This window comes from Barbus barbus (genome assembly GCF_936440315.1).
Source record: "Barbus barbus genome assembly, chromosome: 3".
Taxonomy (NCBI): Eukaryota; Metazoa; Chordata; class Actinopteri; order Cypriniformes; family Cyprinidae; genus Barbus; species Barbus barbus.
Genome location: NC_136731.1, coordinates 42,912,421 through 42,937,793, shown reverse-complemented (window position 1 = coordinate 42,937,793; position 25,373 = coordinate 42,912,421). Strand labels below are relative to the sequence as shown.

Genomic DNA, 25,373 nt, shown 5'->3' with positions numbered 1-25,373 from the left:
TTAAATGAAAATATCCAAACTCTCAATAGCTTCCAGTTTTGAGTATTTTTTCCATTCATCTGGTATCTTACCCTCTCCCTCAAATATTTTATTGTGGTATTTTTCCAAATATTCCTGGAATCGACACACAAACCACTTCCAGTACGGCTGTTCAGAGAGATCAGAGGTGATGCTCCAGTCTGCATAAACTCCTCCTGCTCTTCTGTAATCTCTCCAGAGAACTTCATCATCCGAGTCATTGGTATAAAAATACAGATTGCTGTTTGCTACTGCTGATGTGCAGATATAAGTAGACAAGTTGGATGTATTATTGTAATATATCCCATTCAGACCAATACTACGATGGAAACGAGTACTGTGATCTCCATCGTGGTTTTCTATAGTGTTGGTACATGTGGATTTACAGAACGGACACTGAACCCAACAGCACTGACAAAAGTGATCAGCCAGAACATTATTTGGCCTGAATTTATAGTCCAGATTTGCTGGAAATGTCTCTGTGTTGAATCTACTGCTGATGTCAGACATTATAGCAGGAAGTTCTTGTTTTATCACATCTTCTAGGAGGCTGAAATCATCAACATCATCATGTTTGACTCCACTGAGGTCTTTTTCAGAGAAGATCAGCTCATCTGAGAGCTGCTGTGTGAAACGCTTCAACCACAAACCAACATCTCCTCTGTTCACTTGAACATGTTCAGTAGATTCATGAGCTGCTTTCATGATCTTCTGCTGCAGGAGTTTAATGTTCTCCTTCATCTTTGGTGAAACACTGACACTAAACTTATCAGTGATGTACCGACTGACTTCATTGCTGATAAAACTCTTGAAGTGATGCCTGGGATAATTCATGTAATCCATGTATTTGACAAAATCCTCCTCTTCTGCCAGTGTCTTCAGGATGTGTTTCTCCAGATTTGATCGGTTTCCATTCAGTGGTTCACATTTTGTTCTCATTTCATTTGCCAAATCTCTGGCAGTCTTCTTGTAGAGACTCTGCTCAATGGGCTTTTTAAGTTTCTGGCAGATGATCTCACCAAAAATGGAAGCTGACGGTGCTCCATGACAGCATTTCTGGATGATACTATAGTGCTCTTGTCTCTTCTTCTCAACATATATTACAGGATCATTGGCATCTCTGAACAGTCTGTATTGGTCAGTGATCATCTTGTTTGCTTTCTTACAAATGGAAAGAATCAAATCAATAAGGAATTCCTTCTTGAACTCATATTTCACTGATTCTTTCTCATGTTCATTTACTCTCTTGATGATGTAGTGTATGAGTTGTTGGATGTAACTGGTGTTGTAGCCCATCTTTGAAATGTTAAATGACTGAATCATTTTGTCTGTCTGCTGGTCAACATCTGTGACTAATGAACTTATTTGAGCTTCAGTCTCTGGAGACAGAGTTCGATCATATCTAAATGCTCCTCTCACTGTTCTGCAAGCATCCTGCACAGCCCCTTTAAACCCTTTTTTTGTGGACTTCTTAAAAATAACATAATCAAAAAAACTCCAAACTGTGAAAATATTGATGTACTCACTGTTCTCTTTATTGTAGTCGGCAAGAAGATGCCCCTTATAAACCTCACTGAGGATTTTTGTCACATCTCTCATTATGTCAATGTCATTGATTGGAAGTGTGTCTGAGGCAATCTTATGTATGCTGCTTTCCCAAAACAAATCAAACTGTTTCTTCTGTGCTTCTTCGTTATTTGCTTTGTCTTTGAGTTTTAACGGAAAGTCTATGCTCTTTTCATAGAGAGTGTTTTCATTATGTGTCCTCTGAGCATCAATATTTTTCTTCAGATTTCGCTGCTGAAGAATCGCAATCAATTTCCTCTTTGTTTCTCTCACAATGTTTTCCTGAAGCTCTTTGATTTTGATTTCAAATTGTGTTTTCCATTGAATCAGTATATCTTTATCTTTGTCTTTCTCAAAGAATTCAGATATTGATTTTGCCACTTCTTCACTTGTCTCCTTCAGTTCTCTGTGAAGACCAGTTTCCTCAACCTCATGAATTGCTTCATTTTCTATTTTGTTGTGTAGTTTGTTCTCAGTTTCCATCATAGCACTGCGAAGACTCCAGGACCACTTGCTATATTCGGTCTCCAGTTTCCTGTAGGCTGAAATCTCCAGAGAATTTCTGAAGCTGAAGATGAATTGTTCATTCAGTAAAGCCTCCCAGAGATCTTTAATACGGTCTTTAAAATCTAACAGCACCATTCCATGTGATTTTGATGCTTGAGCCATAATGCTTTCCTTTAATTCTTGAATATTCTCACAGTACTTTGGGTTTGGTGGTGCCATGGGTGGGCTGCCTTCCCAGAGCTGAGCAAAATACTTCACATCTTTCTGAACATCAAATGTAATCACATCACTGAAACATTCTGCATCACATTCTTCCTCTTCAGCAGCAAGTTTTGCCATCTCATCCAGTTTCTCCTGCAGTCTTCTCCTTCCCTCCATGTTTTTTTCTCCAGCTGTGACGTCTGAAACGTTTTGATGCACAAACACACAGCTGGGATTCAGTCTGACCTTCTTCATCCTCATGAAGGCCTGAACAACAATCTGAAGAATGTCCTGCAACTCAGATGGGTTTTCTCCAAAGATGTTGATTAATGTCAGATTTGCAAGACCAACAACAAATGTGGCCAGTTCATTGTCACGATATCTTGTAGATCTTCCAGCAAGTTCTAGAGCACGAAGACCCTCAGTATCAACGACCAGAATATAGTCAAAGTTCATCTGTGTTTTCATATCGTCTGACACTCTGACCAGCTGCATGAAAGCTCCTCTGGTGCACCTGCCAGCACTGACGGCAAACTGGAGTCCAAACATGGCATTCAGCATGGTGGATTTCCCAGAGCTCTGAATCCCTAAAACTGACAGCACAAAGACTCTCTGGTCTCCCAGTTTCTGGATGAGTTGATCTAGAACAGCAGAGATCCAGATCACAGGAACATGAGCAGCATCTCCATCCATCAGCTCCAGTGGAAATCCAGAGATCATCATCTCTGCTGCAAGACTCGGGAGAGAAGAGAAGTGAACATGCAGGTCTCGCTTGTTCTTCTTCACAGATGAACATGATTCATAAATCTGACTGATCTCCCTCATTATGTGCTCCAAACCAAAGGATGCGGCTTGAAGTTCAGATATTCTCTCAAATTCATTTTTTTCAGCTTTGAGTTGTTCAGCTTTTTCATTATTATCTTTCAGTCTTAAGACTGTTGACCATTTTTCATTATACTTTTGATGTAGAGCAGCAAAGTCATCTGAGATATATTCACCCAGGAGGATTATGAGCCATTTTATGAAAAACATCTTATGTCCAGTATCTAAGTTCATTTCTTCGATGAATAACTTAATAAACTCACTTATATCAGATTCATACTGTTGCTCAAGGATTTTCTTCATTTCTGTTTGTTTTCTGCTGATGTCCATTTCTGTCTCATCTGCTTGAGGTCGATGTAGTTCTTTGTTCTTCTGACTCCACTGATGCCACAGTTTCCCCTGATGAGGCAGAAATGATTCTTTGATTTCTCTCAGATCTTTCTTGTCCAGTAAACTCATCATCTGCTGTGCTGCTTCTCTTCCTTTCCTGCATTCATCATCATCTACTTCATCTACTCTGATGTCTGAGTTTTTGGACACATCTTCAAGCCTGAAAGTGGAAGTTGATTCTGAGAGACAAAGCTTTATAGCTCTTCTGAGTTCCTCAAATACATCAGCCTGACTTCTGTCTTTCAACCCTATTTTGAATGGTCCTTTCTGTCTCCTAGTAATGGTTGAAACATCCTCAGTAAAAAGACAAATGAGTGGCTTTGAGATGTTATAGAGTTCTTGAAGATGTATCATGCTTTTGTTATTTGTGTGTGGCAGAAAAACAACATTGACTGAGGCCATTTTAGTGAGGATCTGCAGCTGTTTCTCATGGTCTCCTGCATCACCGTGTAGATTACAGAAAGCAACACAGTCAGTGAATTTATCATCATTTGATCCAGAGGGGCAGAACCAGGTGATCTCCACCACTCCATCCATCAGGACTCTGGTTCTACTGCTGCCTGGGCAGTTCCTGTGGAAGAACGTGTTGTGCTTCTCATTGATCAGACTGTTTATCAGCTGAGACTTGGATGAAGATACAGAGCCAAACCTGAAGAAAAACACCATTGGAGTTTCTGCCTTATAGATTGGCTGGGTTTGACTGATTATGTCATTGTTGGTGTTTCTCATCTTCCAGCTCTTGTTGATTTGTCTGAATGTCCAGAGAGGAAACTCAATCTGTTGTGTGAATGGATCAGGAACAAGCAGAGGCAGAGCGTACTGACACTGGGACAGTTTAGTCACCATCAGCTGCTTCAGGAAACTATCAGCACAATGAAACACAGCCATCTGAACATCCATCGAGTGAATTTTCTCAGATTGGCTTTTTCCTTCATCAGACACTGACCCTGAATTGAAGAAAAAATCTTGAAAATCAGTGTTTTTTTGTAACGAATCATCGCCACTTTGCTTATTGTGACCTTCCTTATTGTTGTCTTTAGTTTTAATATGTCTTGCTCTGTAGTTCATCATTAGTAGATTTTGTATGAAAGTCTGAACCAGCTTGTTTTCAGTACATGATTTATGGGACTGTAATAAATGTGCAGATGTTAACTGAAGAACATGTGCAGCTCTCAGTTTATTGTGATGTGTGACTTCAAGATTAAGTCTGTGAAATAGATTTTTTTTTTTATTCAACACTTCCTGTTGTCTGTGTTGATCTGTACTGATTTCAGATTTTCCATGGTGCCTGTTCTCTGCCTGTTGAAGAAATAAAAATTTCATTAAGTTTTATTATTTAATTTGGTTTCAAACAATTAAATAATTGTACACTCATACATTTTATGTCTGATAGCATTTTGATTATTTAGATGTCTGATAGGATTTAGTGTCAGTGCCACTTTCTGAGCATAGACCTGGGAATAATATATCCAACTCAAATGCTTGTAAATCATGAATGCCTTGAAGTAGAGACCTAATTTTGGACTCTTTTGAGGTAAGACACTTGGCAGATTATTATTCATTGTTTACATGAAAAAAGTTCTAACAGTGGAACAGGAAAATGTTGCAGAAATGACAGAAGTATAAAAGAAAATCTGGAGCAAGACTTTGACACCCACCTCCCACATAATTTGAGTGATCTGAACCATATATATCCATACAAAAATCACACTTTCAGTAGACATTGCTTTCAAAAATAGTATGGTAGTGTATTTGAATTCAGTCTCTAAAAAACAGGTTGGACCGCTCGATTCATTTATGGTTTATGCACAGCAAAATCACCTGTGTTTAACGTACAGCAATACACTCCCAATATAATCACTGAGACATTTCTCTTTGGCTTCCAGGCAAACCACAGCACATGAAAGCACATGATTAAAGTTTTAAACGATCTGCAAGCTGTTCAGGATTCATGTAAAGGCTGGCCCACACTAAATAGCCTTATCTGATTTTCAAAAATAAGAGAGACAACAAACATGATGATTAAAAAAAAAAAAAAAAAAAACAGTTTTGGCCCGATAGTGTGTGGAATACCATGATGTGTCCAAGACAGCACACCACACAATAACAGATTCCATTCACAAACAAACATTCCCAGCTGTGAAATCTTGCAAAACATCTTGTCGTCAAATGCGACTTTAGAGTAAACAAACAAGTAAAATGGGCAAGAATGAATGGCGATAATAATGTTTGGACTACTTCTTACAGAATATTTGAGTAAAAAAAGGTTTGAATGAAGTTGTACAGATGGCATTATCATGGTCTTTACATGTTACAGCTGGAGGTGAGTAATGCTTTCATCTTCCATCAGCTTGCTTTCTGATCAGTTATCACTTTGTTCCATGTGACATTCATTGGCTTAATTAAATGGCCGAGGGGATGGATGTTTGCTTCAAGTGATAAGCCAGGTATGTGGAATTATATTATGTTGCTGTATGAGTCAATTTCTTTACGTTTTCTGACTAAAAGCAACCAAAAAGCCATTTTAAAGTGGTTAAGCAAATACATTAATAATATTAATCGGCAGGGATCCCCAGACCAATTAGTGTGCCTCATCTATTTTAAAACCCACAAGCCGCCACTGAAATAAACATGAATGAGAATGAGCTTTATTGGCCAAGTATGTTTACACATACGAGGAATTTGTTACTGAATGAATGAATGAATGAACATTAGATCGTATTTTATTTCAACCATGGAAAAACATCAATACACAACATTTTTCAGGTTTAAGTCAGTGTCGAAGCCCTGGTGGGCAGTGGCCCACCCACTTTCAACTGTGGCCTACACTGGCAATTTTTCAAAATGTATGATATTTATTAAATTATGATAATAATAAACGTGTAGTTTCACTATAACTTCATATGTACTTTAAAAAATATTTAGCATGAGTTTTTATGGTCAATTACAGGCAGTTTCGACACGTGAATAATCCTGCCCATTCTAAAGTAGTACTAAACTGCAGTGGAAACACAAAACGAGCCGAACTGAGCCGTGTCGTGCCGTTCTGAGCCGTGCCGAGCCATTAGAGACCTCCTACAAGAACATTTAATAGGTGAAAGTCCCCCCCTCCCCCATATTTGGGTCTTTAAGGGTCAATCGCTTAATTTTTAATAAATGGAGGAACATTTGAAGTTGTGACTTTGATTGCCGGTGCACACAATGGAGTCACCGGCATAAATATTTCTTTCACCCAAAGTCCACTTTCAATTACAGTCATGGCCAAAAATATCAGCACCCTTGATCAAAGAAGGCTGTGAAAATTAATCTGCATTGTTAATCCTTTTGATCTTTTATTTAAAAGATTAACAAAAGTCTTACCTTTCATTGGATAATAAGAATTTAAAATGGGGGGAAATATCATTAAGAAATAAAAAATTTTCTCAAATACACATTGGACACAATTATTGGCACCCCTAGAAATTCTTATGAGTAAAATATCTCTGAAGTATATTCCCATTCATATTCACAATTTTGAGCACTCCAGGGTGATTATGGACATGAAATTATCCAGCCTTTGCTTCCTGTTTCACAGAAATATAAATATAAGGGAAAACAAAGCCCAAATTCCCTAAATTATCCATCACAATGAGAAAAACCAAAGAATATATTTCTGATGTGCAGCAAAAGATAATTGAGCTTCACAAATTAGTGAAGTGGCTTTAAGAAAAGAGCTAGAGCAGTGAAAATTCCCATTTCCACCATCAGGGCAATAATTAAAACTTTCCAATCAACATAAAATGTTATGAATCTTCCTGGAAGTCTATATCATCCCAATGCACGGTGAGAAGGAGAGTTTGAGTGGCTAAAGACTCTCCAAGGACCACAGCTGGAGAATTGCAGAAAATAGTCTCGGGGTTAGAAACCCTTTTTAAAAAAAATTGTCAAACAGCACCTACATCACCACATGTTCTTTGGGAGGGTTTCAAGAAAAATTATCCTAGCTCATCCAAAAACAAACTCCAGCATATTCATTTATCAGACATTTATAGAAATCTTATAATGGGACATGTTTGGATCTTCCAACCATACAATAATCCAAACACAAACCTCAAAAACAACACAACAATGGGTCACTGAGCACAAAACCAAGCTTCTGCTATGAATGAGGCATTTATATAGCGCTTTTTATTGTGTATTGCTGTACACCCAAAGTGCTTTACAATCATATGGGGTGGTCTCTCCTCAACCACCACCAGTAAGCAGCATCCACTTGGATGATGCGACGGCAGCCACAGTACAACGGCGCCAGTGCGCTCACCACACACCAGATACAGGTGGAGAGGAGAGAGAGAGAGAGAGAGAGAGAGCCAATTCAATGGATGGGGATTATTAGGAAGCCATGATTGACAAGGGCCAGTGGAGGGAATTTGGCCAGGACACCGTGTTATACCCCTACTCTTTATACGAGAAGTGCCACGGGATTTTTAATGAACACAGAGAGTCAGGACCTCAGTTTAACATCTCATCCGAAGTACGGTGCTTGTTGAGAGTATAGTGTCCCCGTTACTATACTGGGTCATTAGGACCTACACAGACCGCAGGGTGAGCACCCCCTGCTGGTCTCTCTAACACTTCTTCCAACAGCAACCTAGTTTTCCCAGGAGGTCTCCCATCCAGGTACTGACCAGGCTCAACCCTGCTTAGCTTCAATGGTCAACCAGTCTTGGGCTGCAGGGTGATATGGCTGTGGCTATGGCCTTTCCAGTCCTCTGACCTGCACCCTGTAGAAAATGAGTGAGGTGAACTGAAGAGAAGAAGCACCAATATGGAGCTGGGAATCTAAAGGGTCTGGGGTGATTCTGGATGAAGGAATGGTCTCTGATCTCTTGTCAGGTGTTCTCTAACCTCATCAGGCATTATAGGAGAAAATTTAGAGCTGTTAACTGGCAAATGGAGGCTTCAAAAAGTATTGAATAAAAGGGTGCCGTTAATTGTGGCCAATGTGTATTAGAGAAAAACAGTTATTTCATAATGATATTTCTCCCCCATTTTAAATTCTTATTCTCTAATGAAAGGTTAGATCAAAAAGATTAACAATGCAGAATAATTTTCACAGCCTACACTGCCGATATTTTTGGCCATGACTGTATATGATTAACAAGTTGAAAAAAACACAACAGCTTTATTCATTCATGAAGCTGAATTTATATTTTCGTGACCAACCTGATCACCGACTACAACCAACACATCCTCAGTCAAAGCGGTTGCCTCTAGTACACACCTAAACACATTCTGGAGGGAAAACGGCATCGTTCCCTCAATGGGAGATGCCAAAAAGGACACATGTAGAAACCCCCTCCCCCACAACCAACATAAACTTAAAAGAAAACAAAGATGAGAAAAAAGAAACACACTCTCTATGTGTTTCAGAAATAAAGAAAAAGTAGAAAATCAACAATATATCTAACAGTTAGAAACACTCTCACACACATCCACTCATGTAAACCCACTCTGAGAAAGAGAGAGAGAAACACAAAATACAACACTACTATTTTTAGTTGTGAAATAATAAAGTCAAACCTGAGTATTGAAGTTCCCCATCTCCATCTTGACCTCCATCTGTAAACTACTCTGTAAGCTGATGTCTATATATACAATGTGATGCGGAAACTGTTGTGCATTCTTAAAATCCCCTGTCGTGGCAGCAATAAAAGTGAAAGTTTTTGTGTTATTTTGGTGGGGATGTCTTTGAGCTGAGATAAACATTTTCTTTTTTTTTTTTTTGTGAAGATGTGTACGTTTAATTTCCGCTATTTCTGTCTTTATTATTTTTATGATTTTAATAATTCACAGACTATATGTAATGACTCTTTTAATTATTGATATGAACAGAATGTTAGAGAGGATATAAATCTCAAAAATGTTTAATTAGAATGAAATGCAGAGAAACTAGTTTTGACAAAAACTAGTTTCTTTAGAAAAGTATTTCCTCAAAAAAAAAAAAAAAGTATTTCCTCATTTGTGTTTTAGGGTAAATCTATTTTAAAATATATTTTTGTTCCATAATATTTTTTGTTTTTTCTTTTGTATTTTGAGAGAATTTCATGGTACTGATTAACATTTATGTTAATAATTATGATCAATATTTTCCTATTGAAAAAAAAATAAAAATAATAAATTCTAAGATTTTGGTATTACTTTTCAATTATGGCATTATTTCATGTTAAAATAGAGACAATGTCTTTAAAATCCATTTTTTGAAGTCAGATTAGTGCCATCTGGTCAGAGTAAAAAAAGAAAAACATCTGCAATTCTATGGCTTGGTCACCCCTTGCGAAAAAGAAGTTTATCCAAGTGTGCTATTAGTATATGTCACGGTTCAGGGTGCCTTCTCGACTCCTCATGCTGTCTGTGTTGTCTTGTCATGTTCGTCAGCTCGTGGTCTGGGCAATCAGTGCTGATCGTGCAGCAGGAGGGCACGGATCACGAGCTGACTCTCCCCCGCCTGTCGCTCATTCCCCCACTCCCATATATGTCCCTGTTTTTCTGTTCCTCGTTGTGAGTAAATTGTCCTTGCTAGTGTTCTGTGTGAGAATCTCGCTTCTTTATTCTGACCCTCTGTTCCCTTGTGCTGCAGGACTCGTAGTACGGAGATCCAGCAGCTTGTGTGGTTCGCAGACGCTGCCGGCCAGCTCTGGAATCTCCACTTCCTTAAGCAGCAGTTAAATATTGTTTATGTTACTTTGTGTTTTGGTGGCGAAAATAAAAGTTTCTCCTGCTCTAACTCTGCATCTGAGTCCTCTATCTCTCACACCGTGACAGTATACTTCTTTTAGACTAAAAATAGGAAAGTATACTTTTAGTACTTTATGTACTTCTCAGAAATATACTTAAAATTACATTTAAGTATACTTGACTTATACTTAGAAAAAGTAGATATATTTGAGCTATACTTGTGCTCCGAGAATCCGTGTTTTCATTGTAATATGGTAGTACACATCTTCTGTACAGAATTTCCAAAAACAAAAACACAAGTGAAGAAGAAACCCAAACAACAGATGCTTCCACGTTATCTAACATGATAATCAGACATAAAACAGCATCAAAACTGTGTAACGTTATGGAATAAAATGTCACCAATGAAGAGGTAATAATGACTGTCAAGCTTTGGGGTGTTGATCAACTCCATCTACGTCTTGATTTCTGAATCCAATTCATAGTCTTTTTCAGCTTTTTTGTTCAAAATGTTGTTTATTTCTTTATTTATGAAACCCACATTCAAGTGTTTAAAAAAATTATGTATGAAATGTTGTATGTTCAGACAATAATATAAGCAAATATATACAAATTAATACCTAAATAGGAACAGTAGTATAATTAAAGTATGATGTACTTTAATTATAGAAAACCTACGAGTATAATTTCAGTATAAAACTAAAACTAAACTAGTAGTTTACTGGGTAACACTTTATTTCGATAGTCCAGTTTAGACATTCTCCTAACAGTAAGTAACTTTGCAACTACACGTCAACTAGCAGTCATTAGAGTATTAGTAGGCTGTCTGCTTAATATTTTCTAACACTTTGTTTTGATGGGTCCACAACATACAACCTACTGACTATTAGAAACTTTGCAAGTATATGTCAACTTCTTCTACTAACCCTAAACCTAACCTAACAGCCTACTCTGAGAGTTAGTAGACATGTAGTTGCAAATTAATGAGAATTAGTTGACATGTAGTTGACATGTAGTTACAAAGTTACTTATAGTTAGTAGAATGTCTAAAGTGGACTATCGAAATAAAGTGTAACCGTTTACTGAGACTATGCTTCAAAGTGTACTAAAAATGTACAAGTGTTTAATTAGTAAACTACCAGTATTCCTATGAGTTAACTTTTAGTATAGCTGCAGTACAAGCTAAAAACATTGATTTACATTGAAAATATTTGTGTACCCAAAGTATACTTAAAAGTATACATTTATATTCTAGAAAGTGGGCCAATTTAGTCTCAAGGAGTATTGAAATAGTACACTTACAAGTATACTACTAGTACACTGATATTTGTATACTTACTACATAAAATATACTTTAAAAAATATACTTGAACTTTACTTTAGTATACTTAATAAAATAAACTTGAAGTAGTATACTTTTTGGTAAGGGACAGTTTCCTATATAGCTCTATATAAAAGGCCTATAAAATCTCTAGCAGTTTTTAGGCATAAAGACTTATTTTTATTAAGTTGTGGATCTGGATATATATTTAGACATTCTCAAAGACAACTTTTTGTAAAGATTTAGATTTTTTTTTGTTTTTTTTGTTTGAAATGTCAGTTTTTGCATTAATTGTACTAGAGTCAATCCTGAGCACAGAGAAAGGCAGTTTGTTACACATAACATCAAACTTCAACAATGTGTGTCTCTGTGAGTGTGTGTTTGTGTGTCTGTTTTGTACTCTTGATGTTTTAGTGTGTAACCCCTTCCTTGGTGTCGGTGTTTTGACTGCATTTTTGGCCGAATTATTGATTTTATTTCATGCATTTGCAGAAACATGCTTTGTGTTACAGTCACACTAGTTCATATATGTGGGGGGTGGTTAGAGTGTGTATATTTTGCGCTCTTGATATTTTAGAGTGTTACCCCTTTATTGCTGTGCACTCTTTTTCTACATCGTGAATTATTTGTAGATTGTACACAAAAAATTCTCTGTATTTTCGTATTTTTAGCCGCGAACAACACAAGTGTGACTTTTTTTTTTTTTTTACGGCCATTTGGCTTTTTTGAATCAAGTCCACAATTTCTTTTTTTTGTGGTCACATAGTGACTGCCATAAAAGTCACCAAGTTTTGTACCATTCCGATGAAGTAGCAATTTTTAAAAATTCAAAACTTTTTTTTTTTTTTTTTTCGGTCGAAGATGACCGAACAGCACAGGGTTAATGTAAGTGGAATGGATTTTTACAAATTAAAATTATGTCCCTGAAACATTCTTTCAGCTTGATTTTAACTACCAACTTAACATTCTAGGGATGCAGATTTGTAACATTCCAAGATAAAAATGTAGCATTGATTTCATGTTGCATTTTATTGGCTGGACAGCAAACTTGGGTCGTAGCAGCAAACACACTGTGTGATGATCATGCTAAATTTCTAACACTGTCAACAAATTAGCGTAGGCTATCTTTGGTCACAAGACTTTGACATGGCCATCTTTGAACCTCTCTCACTGTATGACAAAGGACCACTGAATAGGAACCATGATCACATAAATTTTTTCATGATGAACAGAAACCTCTAAAAATCTTTCATATTCTTAGTTTCCTCACAACATTGAACCATTATCACCTGTGCCTTTATCGTAAAACACATCAACACATCAATATTCATGACCATCATGATTTGTGACCATCAATATTTTTTTTTTTGCATGCCCATAGAAGTTGCTTTTAAAGGGTGGACTGGGGGTTATCATACGGTCTGAAGCTACTCCCCATATGCAGCAGAGTGCGACCCAGTTGCCTTGCCATAACAATTTGGCCCTTGTCAAAAGCATTGAGAGGTCTATTCATGCCCATTTCTCCTGAATCCAATGTTCAAGCACAGTAATATGCAAAAGAGCCACTCTTTTTGCCACTCGTGCTGTGTTTCCTTTACATTTATATTACATTTACATTTAATCATTTAGCAGACTCTTTTATCTTACAAATGAGGACAATGGAAGCAATCAAAATAAACAAAAAAGGAATGATACACAAGTGCTATAACAAGTCACAGTTAGCATAACGCAGTACATGTATCAAGGTTTTTTTATTATTATTATATAATAAAAAAAAAGAAGACAGATAGAATAGAAAAAGAATAAAAAGACGCATACTTCCATATCGCCATCCTTCCCACTCAGAGGAAGTTCCTGAGGTTTGCTTTCGGGGGCAAAGCAATAACCAATATCAGGTTCTTTCTTTTGGGCTAGCACTCTCACCCCGCACTTTTACAAAGTGTGTGGATGCTGCCTTAGCTCCATTGTGGCTGCAAGGCGTCCGCATACTCAACTACATCGACGAATTGGTTGATTCTCGCTCAATTGGAGCAGATGGCTGTTAAACATCGAGATGACGTTCTCGCTCACATGAAAGTGCTGGGGTTAAGACTGAACGCCAAGGAAAGTGTGCTTTCTCCGGCTTAGAGAAGCACTTATCTGGATGTGGTGTGGGATTCGACCACAATGCAGGCACGTATATCACCTGCTCGGATCGAGTCAATCCTCATTGCAGTTGCGAGAGTGAGAGAAGGCCAGTAACTCACTGTAAAGCAGTTTCAGAGGCTGCTGGGTCTGATGGCAGCTGCATCCAACTTGATACCTCTTGGCCTGCTGTACACGAGACCCTTACAGTGGTGGCTCAAGACCAGGGGATTTTCCCTGAGGGGAAACCCGCTTCGCATGATCAAGGTCACGTGGCAGTGCCTACATGCCTTAGACATGTGGAGACAACCCTGGTTCTTGTCTCAGGGCCCGGTGCTGGGAGCTCCTTGTCGCCACATAACGCTAGTGATGGACGCGTCCCTCACCGGTTGGGGAGCGGTCATGAGTGGCCACCCTACCCGCGGTCTGTGGAGTGGTTGCCAGCTCACGTGGCACATCAGTTGTCTGGGGATGTTGGCCGCGTTTCGAGCACTGAAACACTTCCTCCCAGACCTAAGAGATCGCCATGTGTCACACGGAGCAGTTCACATTCCTGGGCATTTCAATATGGGAGCAGACATCCTGTCGAGGCAGGGGCTGAGGCCCTGGGAATGGATGCTTCACCCCAAGGTAGTGAAGTAGACCTGGAGAGTGTTTGGCCAGGGGCTGGTGTACCTCTTCGCTACTCAGGAGACAGCGTAATGTCCCCTCTTATACTTTCTAACGCCTGTTTCACACATACTCCATTTGCAGTGTGTTTGCGATGTGTATTTTTTCTGCACCCATGTTAACGGATTAAAGCGTTCACACTGCATGCTGTTGCGATCCGGCTGTGCGTTTCAGGAGCAATGTGTCTGCAGCAGTGCAGCGATCGTTTATTTTTTTTCAGTCTATGTTTTCTGTGCTGCACGCGCTGAATTAAAGTGACAGCACTTTGTTCACGGTAAAAATTAACATGGATTGACATGGAAATGTAGTAATTTCAGAATAAATAGATATAATTAAAGTCTACTGTGTTTCACAGGCTTTTTGGCTAGGTTTAAAACAAATAAAAGTGCACTTTTAAATAAACAAGGCAACATATGCACTTTTTCAAGTTCAAGTCAGCTTTATTGTCAATTCTTCCACATGTACAGCACATACATACAGAGAATTGAAATTGCATAACTCTCAGACCCTTGGTGCATACAGTTAACATTAAACACGTTCAGATACAGATAAATACAGTTTAAACATATGTACATACAACTATACAAATATACAAATGAGGATATTGTAGAAAAAGAATAAGAATTAGATCGATAAGTGGCATAAGGCGCATGGCAGATAGAGTGCAAAACCAGTTAAATAAAAACAACACTGTGTAGATATATTTGTAGTGCAAAAGAGCTTATCAGTCTGAGGACATTGTAGAAAATAAAAAAAGAAAGATAGATAAAGTGCATAAGGCACATCGCAGAATAGATGGAGTGCAAACCAGTTGAATGTACAATAACAAAACTGTGCAGATTTGTTTTGTTTTGTTTTGTTATGAGTGTAGTGCAAGAAGAGCTTATCAGTCTGTTAAAGTGACAAGTTCGGATAGATTTTTGTCAGACTATCCGAAGAGGTAATTTGCAGTCAATGTTGGATAGGTAGTGATCAGCCAATGCTGCACAAGTGACAGGTGCCGGTCACAGTTTGTTGGTCGGTGGGGGGGGGGGGGGGGGGGGGGGGGTGTCACAGAGTCAGAGTTCCTAGTGTGTTGCGGTGTTAAATGGGGGTGAAATTGGGAGGGGGGGCAAGGACGGGAGGGAGTTCAGCTTCCTGACAGCCTGATGTATGAAGCTGTCCTTCAGTCTGCTGGTCCTCGCCTGGAGACTCCGCAGTCTCCTCCCTGATGGCAGCAGACTGAAGAAGCTGTGTGTCGGGTGGGTGGGATCGCCTGCAATGCGGAGGGCTTTGCGGGTGAGACGGGTGCTGTAGATGTCCTGGAGGGAGGGGAGAGAGACACCAACGATCTTCTCAGCTGCTCTCACTATGCGTTGAAGTGACTTGCGGCAGGATGCGTTGCAAGCGCCATACCACACAGTGATGCAGCTAGTTAGGATGCTCTCGATGGTGCCTCTGTAGAAGGTGCACATGATGGGGGCCGGGGCTCTGGCTCTTCTGAGTTTGCGGAGGAAGTAGAGACGCTGCTGTGCTTTCTTGGCCAGTGCTACAGTGTTGTTAGTCCAGGAGAGGTCCTCAGTGATGTGCACACCCAGGAACTTGGTGCTGCTCACTCTCTCCACAGTCGCACCGTTGATGGTCAGAGGGGCATGCTGAGTGTGTACTCTCCTGAAGTCAACAACAATCTCCTTCGTCTTCTTCACATTCAGAGAGAGATTGTTGTCACTGCACCACCCGGCCAGGCGGCTCACCTCGCTCCTGTAGTTTGTCTCATCTCTGTTGCTGATGAGACCCACCACAGTCGTGTCATCCGCAAACTTAATGAAAATGTTGGAGTTGTGGGATGGTGTGCAGTCGTGGGTCAGCAGAGTGAAGAGGAGGGGGCTCAGCACACATCCTTGGGGGGCCCCAGTGTTCAGTGTGATGGTGCTGGATGTGTTACTGCCGACCCGTACTGCTTGAGGTCTCCCGGTCAGGAAGTCCAACAGCCAGTTGCACAGAGAGGTATTGAGCCCCAGCTGGGCCAGTTTGTGAGTGAGCTGTTGAGGGGTGATTGTGTTGAATGCTGAACTGAAGTCTATGAACAGCATGCTGACATATGAGTCTTTTTTCTCCAGATGTGTGAGGGCTGGGTGGAGGGCAGTGGTGATGGCATCATCGGTCGAGCGGTTGGACCTATATGCAAACTGGAAGGGGTCCAGGGAGGGGGGGAGGACAGACTTGATGTGGTGCAAGACTAGCCGTTCAAAGCACTTCATGAGGATGGGAGTGAGTGCTATTGGACGGTAGTCATTGAAGCAGGATGGAGACGACTTCTTAGGGACTGGAATGATGGTGGTAGCTTTGAAGCATGTGGGGACAACAGCCTGATTTAGTGAGATGTTGAAGATGTCTGTGAAGACCTCAGTGAGTTCCACTGCACAGTCTCTCAGTACACGCCCAGGAATGTTGTCAGGACCCGGAGCTTTGCGTGCATTGATCCTGCTGAGGGATCTCCTCACACTGTCTGGGGACAGCGACATCACCTGGTCACCGGGAGGAGGTGGAGTCTTCTGTGCAGTGGTGCTGTTTTGTGCCTCAAAGCGAGCAAAGAAGGCATTCAGCTCGTTCAGCAGGGGGATGGTGTTGTCACAGGTCTGTGGTGGGGGCTTGTAATCCGTAATGGTCTGTATCCCCTGCCACAGGCTCCGCGTGTCTCTGCTGTCGCTGAAACGATGGGCTATCCTCCTGGAGTACTGTCTCTTGGCCTCTTTGATGCCGCGGGATAGGTTGGCCCTAGCTGTCTTCAGGCCCTCCTCATCTCCAGCTCTAAAGGCAGCGTTCTGAGCCTTCAGAAGTCTGTAGACCTCCCCTGTCATCCACGGCTTCTGGTTGGCCCGGACAGTGATGGACTTTGTGACCGTTACATCATCAATGCACTTGGAGATGTAGGCAGTAACAGTCTCTGAGTACTCTTGGAGGTCTGTAGTATTGTTGTATGTGGCAGCCTGTTTAAACATATTCCAGTCAGTGGTGTCAAAGCAGTCTTGAAGTGCCTCTGACGACCCTTCCGGCCACACTTGAATCTGTTTGTGAACTGGTTTGGTGACTTTAACGAGCGGTCTGTATGCAGGCATTAGCATGACAGTGATGTGGTCTGAGGCTCCGAGGTGGGGGAGGGGGAGGGGGAGGGCCTTGTAAGCTCCTCTCTGGGTGGTGTAAACAAAGTCCAGAGTGTTTTTTCCCCTTGTTGGAAAGTCTATGTGTTGGGGAATTTTTGGGAACACACTCTTTAAGTCTGCGTGATTGAAATCCCCAGCCAAGATAAGAAAGGCATCTGGGTGGGCTGTCTGCTGCTCACTGGTGTGCTGGTACAGATCATTTAGTGCCTCACTCCTGTTGTTGTTGCTGGAGCTGGGGGGGATGTATACAGCAACGAGCAGTATGGCTGTATATTCCCTCGGTAGATAGAACGGCCGGCACTTAATAATCATAAACTCCACCAGGGGTGAGCAGTGTTTGCAGACCACAACAGCGTCGCGACACCATGCATCATTGATGTAAACACAAAGCCCGCCGCCGCGGATCTTACCTCCCTCGACGAGAGCTCTGTCAGCTCGATAGCATGTTAGCTGGTCGAGCTGTATGGCGCAGTCCGGTACGCTGTTGTTAAGCCATGTTTCCGTAAACACAAAAACACAACAGTCTCTTACAGTCCTCTGAGTAGAGCGGAGTAGTCGGATGTAGTCCAGTTTATTGTCCAAAGAGCGTACGTTCGCCAGTACGATGGTGGGGATAGCTGGCTTGTGTGGGTTGGCCGCTAGCCTAGCTCGGATACCTCCGCGCTTACCCCTCTTCTGCTTCCTCTCATGCCGCTTGTAGCGCCTCCGCTGTGGGCAAGATGCAGTAGTGGGGGTCGGTGATGGAGAAGGCCTTCGGAGCAGACCGAGGTCCCGCAGCTCTTCAGCGTGCGCGGAGTTTAACTCTAAAAATGTGGTTCTGCCGACATCGAGCAGAAACTCACGACTGTATGTGCGCTTAAAGACAGGTAGACGAGACGAAGATGTGCAAAAACATTGCGACTTACAAGACAAAAAACACGAAAACACCGGTTTTTCTACCTGTAGACACAAGTGTGTCTACAGGTAGAACAACGTTCTTTAAGATCCGTGTGTCATGATCCGGGTTCCTCGCTTCTCCCTCTTGTGGCCGCACATCACACTCATTCACTACACCGTCTCTTTAGCCTCATCCGTTTCACCTGCTCCCATTTACCTTAATCTCCGTTCTATCCTCTCACCTGTTTCTCATTTTCCCCTGATGCTTCCTACTATTTCTAACCCTCTCTTTCTCTTTGTCAGTTTATTCCAAGCTATCAATGCAGATGACGCTTCTCTTACCTCTCTTGTTGAGTCGAATCGAGTCTTGCCCTATCCTGTCCTGCCCTGTGTGATTCGTGTGGAAGCCTCTCCTCGAGCCGGTATATTTATCCATTCTCTACTCGCTCACTGAACTCTTTCCTGCCGATTCAGACGCTGAGTTCCTGACCAGACGCGGTACCCAGTCTACGGTACCCTCGCTCTCGGCGGGCTTAGCCTTTCTCTGCAGTCTCCACTGGGACCTCAACTTCGCATTGCTGCGCATCAAGAGTTCCAGTAATAAGTTATTTGCTACCTGCAGTTTATGTTCCATTTCTACGAGCGAAGTTTTCTGTTGGACTGTTACCTAAGAATCCTGAGAAGATTTATGTTCCTTATTGATTCAGAGATTCACTTCTCATTTCCATTAAAGACTGAATTATCGTTAATCTTGCTTTTTGGTCCTCTATCTCTCACCACATAACACCGTGTGGGACTTTTGTTTCTGTCAGTGGTAAGTTTTAATTTAAAATATTTGTGAAAAGTAGGCTCTCTTCCAATCAATTCTTTGTAAAATGTATCAGATTGTTGTTATAGAAACATTTGTCCAAATTATACTCTGCAAGAGCAAGAAAATTTGGACCATGTCACTGATGAGATAACATGTTGATTTATATATTGGGAGGAGAAACAGAGCAACACCCCGAGCTAAGACCATTTCTAATTGGTCAAGACACCATTTGGGATGTGTCCAATGGGCGAGTTTAAAAACTCAGGACACCAACAAATTATATTTTTTCTTGCCTTTTTGCCACCAAATTTTGTTGCTACGCCATGTCTCCAAGTTCGTCCTCGACTGTGCGTGCCTCGACACTTCAACCAGCCCACAACTTAGCATCTTCAGCCAACGCCCAGGCATTGGCTTCCCAAGTCACTCCGAACAACTCTGACATTTTCACTCTTTTAAACTCACTTTCTCTCAATAAATATAGGCCTATTTGTTTCCACTAAAAAGATGCCCACCTTATCAGCAAAACTGCATACATTTAATTTGATTTTAATATTAAAACTAGGCATTGTAAGGTCCATATATGGTGATTTCGGGGAGGAGACGGGGTGGAGATGCACGTACGCACAATCTTCCCCTGACTGGACTTTTTAAAGGCATTTTTGCGCATATTTTGGCATACGCATGGTTTTAGAAATCTGTAAACTTGTGTACGCACACTTTCAAGAGGAAATCTACAGAAATTTTGCATGCCACACACTTATGTTCAAACTTCTTATTGTAAAACAGTCACTATTACAGAACAAACTGTTACTTATCATTTTTTCTGTTTTTACAAAAAAATGAAAAATAAAGGAAAATAGAAAAAAAAGTAATAATGTTCAGATAAATGTATACTATCTACTCAACCACAATCATATATCCAGACATACATGGTCATTAATGAAACTAAATATTTACTATTAAAAAAATTAAAAAAGGGCGGGGGGAGGGGGGGGAGGGGGGGGGGGGTTGCATCTGTTAAATAGAAGGCAAGGTGTTAAGAGACTTAAAATAAGTTATAAAACATTGCCACTTTTTAAAGAAATTACTTTTCCCAGAACATCTAACCTTTTCCAATTTAAGAAAAAACATGGTATCCACAAGCCATTGAGATTGTCACATTACTCTTGGGGCACAAGGAGCGAGGAGACACGGAGATTCCAAATTCAATCCTTTATTGAAATCCACATCCCTGAAACGAGGAGCTTGGGGAGAGACGAACATACAGGTCCTTTTCAAAAAATTAGCATATTGTGATAAAGTTCATTATTTTCTGTAATGTACTGATAAACATTAGACTTTCATATATTTTAGATTCACTACAACACAACTGAAGTAGTTCAAGCCTTTTATTGTTTTAATATTGATGATTTTGGCATACAGCTCATGAAAACCCAAAATTCCTATCTCAAAAAATTAGCATATCATGAAAAGGTTCTCTAAACGAGCTATTAACCTAATCATCTGAATCAACTAATTAACTCTAAACACCTGCAAAAGATTCCTGAGGCTTTTAAAAACTCCCAGCCTGGTTCATTACTCAAAACCGCAATCAAGAGGGTAAGACACAGAAAGAAATTTCTGAACGAATAGGCTGTTCCCAGAGTGCTGTATCAAGGCACCTCAGTGGGAAGTCTGTGGGAAGGAAAAAGTGTGGCAGGACCGATTCCAGACCTTGGGGGACCTGCGGAAGCAGTGGACTGAGTCTGGAGTAGAAACATCCAGAGCCACCGTGTACAGGCGTGTGCAGGAAATGGGCTACAGGTGCCGCATTCCCCAGGTCAAGCCACTTTTGAACCAGAAACAGCGGCAGAAGCGCCTGACCTGGGCTACAGAGAAGCAGCACTGGACTGTTGCTCAGTGGTCCAAAGTACTTTTTTTTCGGATGAAAGCAAATTTTGCATGTCATTCGGAAATCAAGGTGCCAGAGTCTGGAGGAAGACTGGGGAGAGGGAAATGCCAAAATGCCTGAAGTCCAGTGTCAAGTACCCACAGTCAGTTATGGTCTGGGGTGCCATGTCAGCTGCTGGTGTTGGTCCACTGTGTTTTATCAAGGGCAGGGTCAATGCAGCTAGCTATCAGGAGATTTTGGAGCACTTCATGCTTCCATCTGCTGAAAAGCTTTATGGAGATGAAGATTTCATTTTTCAGCACGACCTGGCACCTGCTCACAGTGCCAAAACCACTGGTAAATGGTTTACTGACCATGGTATTACTGTGCTCAATTGGCCTGCCAACTCTCCTGACCTGAACCCCATAGAGAATCTGTGGGATATTGTGAAGAGAAAGTTGAGAGACGCAAGACCCAACACTCTGGATGAGCTTAAGGCCGCTATCGAAGCATCCTGGGCCTCCATAACACCTCAGCAGTGCCACAGGCTGATTGCCTCCATGCCACGCCGCATTGAAGCAGTCATTTCTGCAAAAGGATTCCCGACCAAGTATTGAGTGCATAACTGAACATAATTATTTGAAGGTTGACTTTTTTTGTATTAAAAACACTTTTCTTTTATTGGTCGGATGAAATATGCTAATTTTTTGAGATAGGAATTTGGGTTTTCATGAGCTGTATGCCAAAATAATCAATATTAAAACAATAAAAGGCTTGAACTACTTCAGTTGTGTTGTAATGAATCTAAAATATATGAAAGTCTAATGTTTATCAGTACATTACAGAAAATAATGAACTTTATCACAATATGCTAATTTTTTGAAAAGGACCTGTAGATGACGATAAGACCGGACACAGGGGCAGGGAAACACAGGGCTTAAGAACACAAGGAAATCAACAGAAACAGGTGTGGACTAATCAAACAGGGCTAGGGACTAATTAACTAATAATGACAAGAACGAGGAGGCCAAATATGGACACGAGAGGAGGGGGAAACAAGACACAGGACTGACATTACGCCCCCCTCCGGAAGGCGTGTCCTCACGCCATATACCATCTAATTGGGAGAGGGGGTGGGTGCTCTGGAGGCCTCCAGGGATCAGGGGTCAGGGCTACCGGCCTCCAGGGCGGGGGCCCGTTCCGGGAGCCATGGTGGGATGGGAGACACAGGAGGCCATGGCGGGTCAGGAGACTCAGAAGGCCAAGGCGGATCCGGGGATTCAGGAGGCCATGGCGGGACAGGAGACACGGGAGGCCATGGCGGATCCGGGTATTCGGGAGGCCATGGCGGGACAGGGGAGGAGGCCATGGCGGATCTAGGGACTCGGGAGGCCATGGCCCAAGACTGGGGACTTGGGAGGCCACGGCCTTATTTTTTCAGGTTCTGTGGCCTTGGCCCTCGGCCCGGCCACACAGGCCGTGACCCTATAGCCGCCCCAAAAAAATTTCTTGGGGATGTTCCCCCCTGGGAGCCACTAAGGCGCGGGCTCTTTGGGGAGCTCTGGGGGAGCGGGCTCTTGAGGGCGCGGTGGCACTCTGGAAGCGCGAACGGCGCCAAGCTCGGGAGAGTCGTGGACGATGACGAGGTCTACGAAGTCTATTTAAATGTGCAGAATAGGAAATGATCTGGCCGCGAATATAAGCTTTGAATGTTTCCCACAATAGTGAATAAGAGACCTCACCAGCCTGATTGGTAGCCATGAAATCATTAATGGAGGCTGAAATAAAAACCAACAAATTTTTCATCAGAAAAAAGGTGTCACATGTGTGGACTTTAGTTTTGTCTTTTGCCTTTTTTCCTGTGTGTTCCTGAGTTCTCTTATTTGGTTTTGGTTTTTCAGTCTGTTGATTCATTTACCCTCATTAAGTAATTATTGGTTAATCCACATCACCTGTGTGTAACCTTATGTTGAGTCCTATTTAAGATCCCATTTGAGTTCTGTGGTTTGTCGGTTATTGTTTATGTTACTGGCACGAAGTTCTTATCATTAAACCATTTTTCGGATATTCCTGAGTCTGTTCTGCCTGCCTGTCTGCGTTCCGTAACAAAAGGAGAGAGTTTAACCTCCATGGTGATGAATATCGTGTCTGTACAGACACTTGCATATCAATAGTAAGAGGGGCATGATCAGAAATAACAATAGGGTGGTACAGGACAGATTTTACTTTAGGGATGGTGCTTATAAAAATTAGGGAGCTGTCTATAAAAAAAATAATCTATACGCGAATATGTCTGATGGATTTGTGAAAAAAAAAAGAAAATACCTTATCTTGAGGGTTATAAAATCTTCAAGGGTCAACGCAACAGTTTCTGGTCATAAACTCTGTTACTGACCTAGATAGACATAGATGAAGAGGTCACTGTTCGGTAAAATAAAAAAAATAAAAAAAGTGAAGTGACATTTGGCCAAGTATGGCCCATACCCATACTCAGAATGTATCCCATCCAAAGTGCACACACACAGCAGTGAACACACACACACACACACACACACACACCGTGAACACTCACCCGGAGCAGTGGGCAGCCATATATGCTGCGGCACTCAGTTAGGGGTTCGGTGCCTTGCTCAAGGGCACCTCAGTCATGGTATTGAGGGTGGAGAGAGCACTGGACATTCACTCCCCCCACCTACAATCCCTGCCGGCTGGAGACTCGAACCCGCAACCTTTTGATTACAAGTTCGACTCTCTAACCATTAGGCCACGACTTCCCCTAAACTGGATCTGGATCGATCCATAACTGGATCAATTACACAATTGAGATCTCCAGCAAAGATAAGTAAATGAGTATTCAGTGAGGGAAGGGTTCCAAATAATTTATTAGTAAAACCTGGATCATCAAAGTTGGGTGCGTATTCATTAACAAGAAGCTCAGGGGTTTTACATATTGTGCCAACAACAATCAAATATCTTCCATTTTTGTCAGCTATTACTTTAGCAGAAGAAAACTGAACCCTCTTATTAATTAATATTGCAACCCCTCTAGCTCTTGAATTGAAGATAGAATGAAAAACGTCCTCAATCCAGGGACAATTAAGCTTGAGATGATCTTGATTTCTCAAGTGTGTCTCCTGTAGAAGAACAACATCAGTATTCAACCTTTTTAAATGGGAGAATATCTTAGATTTCTTGATGGGGTTACCCATTCCTTTAATATTCCAAGTAAAAAATCTTAAATTAGACATTTACTTTACTATAATCCACTCTGCCTGAGGGAAAATGTGTAAATGTAGTGGGTGGTGATGGCGCAGTGGATAAGACACATGCCTTTGGTGTGAGAGACCCGGGTTCGAATCCACTGTTAGACACCAATGTGTCCCTGAGCAAGACACTTAACCCCTAGTTGCTCCAGAGGCGTGCGACCTCTGTCATATATAGCAATTGTAAGTCGCTTTGGATAAAAATGAATAAATGTAAATGTAAATGCACCTCCTGTTGAGAGGAAAAATAAATAAATAAATAATTAAAAAAAAAAAAAAATATATATATATATATAATAAAAAAGGGGGCCAAAGATGAACAGTACAAAGACCAACCAGAACACCCACCACCCCACCCCCCATTAGCACATCCAATATCCACATCCCCAAACGATGCAAACTCGTGCCAACTCCAGCTGGAGCCATATCATAGTTACTGCTCACGATTAGAAAACCTCAAACAAAAGCTTGAGACCTGCAGAATATACCATTGAGTAATATTAATAATGAAAATGCACAGATATTCAAATATTACAACAGAAAGCCTGCTTTGACCAATAACAGCACATGTACAGTATATAAGGAAAACATGAACCCAGTTTGAGTTCTAATCACATTGAACAAATTTAGAATTTGTACCTGTGTGGAACACTTCAACAGTTTTAGAAAGTATGTAATCAAAACCTCATTACTATTTGTCAAGTTCAGTAACTAATGACAAAGTAATTTTGCTAAAATTAAAGGATTAGCTTACTCTGGTGACAAGATCACACTTAGTTACTCTCAAGTCAGTTAATTCGCTCTGTGGAGGCTTGATGGTGTTGACATAAACTCTAGCCAATCCCGGTGAGCTAAACTGTTTCTCCACTCCATTGTAAGTGACACGCAATCTCGCTGGATGGAGAAATCCAAACTTCACTCCAGGAATAGAGCGAAGTTGCTGGCGGACATCAATAAAGGCTGATCGGGCTTGTGCAATTATTGGGAAGATGGATATTCTCGTATCACCAACTCCGAACTGTTTCATCTCACGCGCCTCAACCTCAACTCAGTCCAAGTGGTAATGAAGTCTTGC

The 25,373-nt window shown here is 41.2% G+C and overlaps 1 protein-coding gene across 1 annotated transcript; it reads right to left on the bottom strand.

The window, feature by feature from the left end:
* LOC306858997 (interferon-induced very large GTPase 1-like) lies at nucleotides 1-25,325 on the bottom strand (the record flags this gene model as incomplete). The annotated part of the gene is made up of 2 exons (XM_079399812.1): nucleotides 1-4,803; nucleotides 25,053-25,325. 2 exons carry the CDS (start codon nucleotides 25,323-25,325, stop codon nucleotides 1-3), a joined length of 5,076 nt encoding a protein of 1,691 aa, XP_079255938.1.
* Between the last annotated feature and the right edge of the window lie 48 nt (nucleotides 25,326-25,373).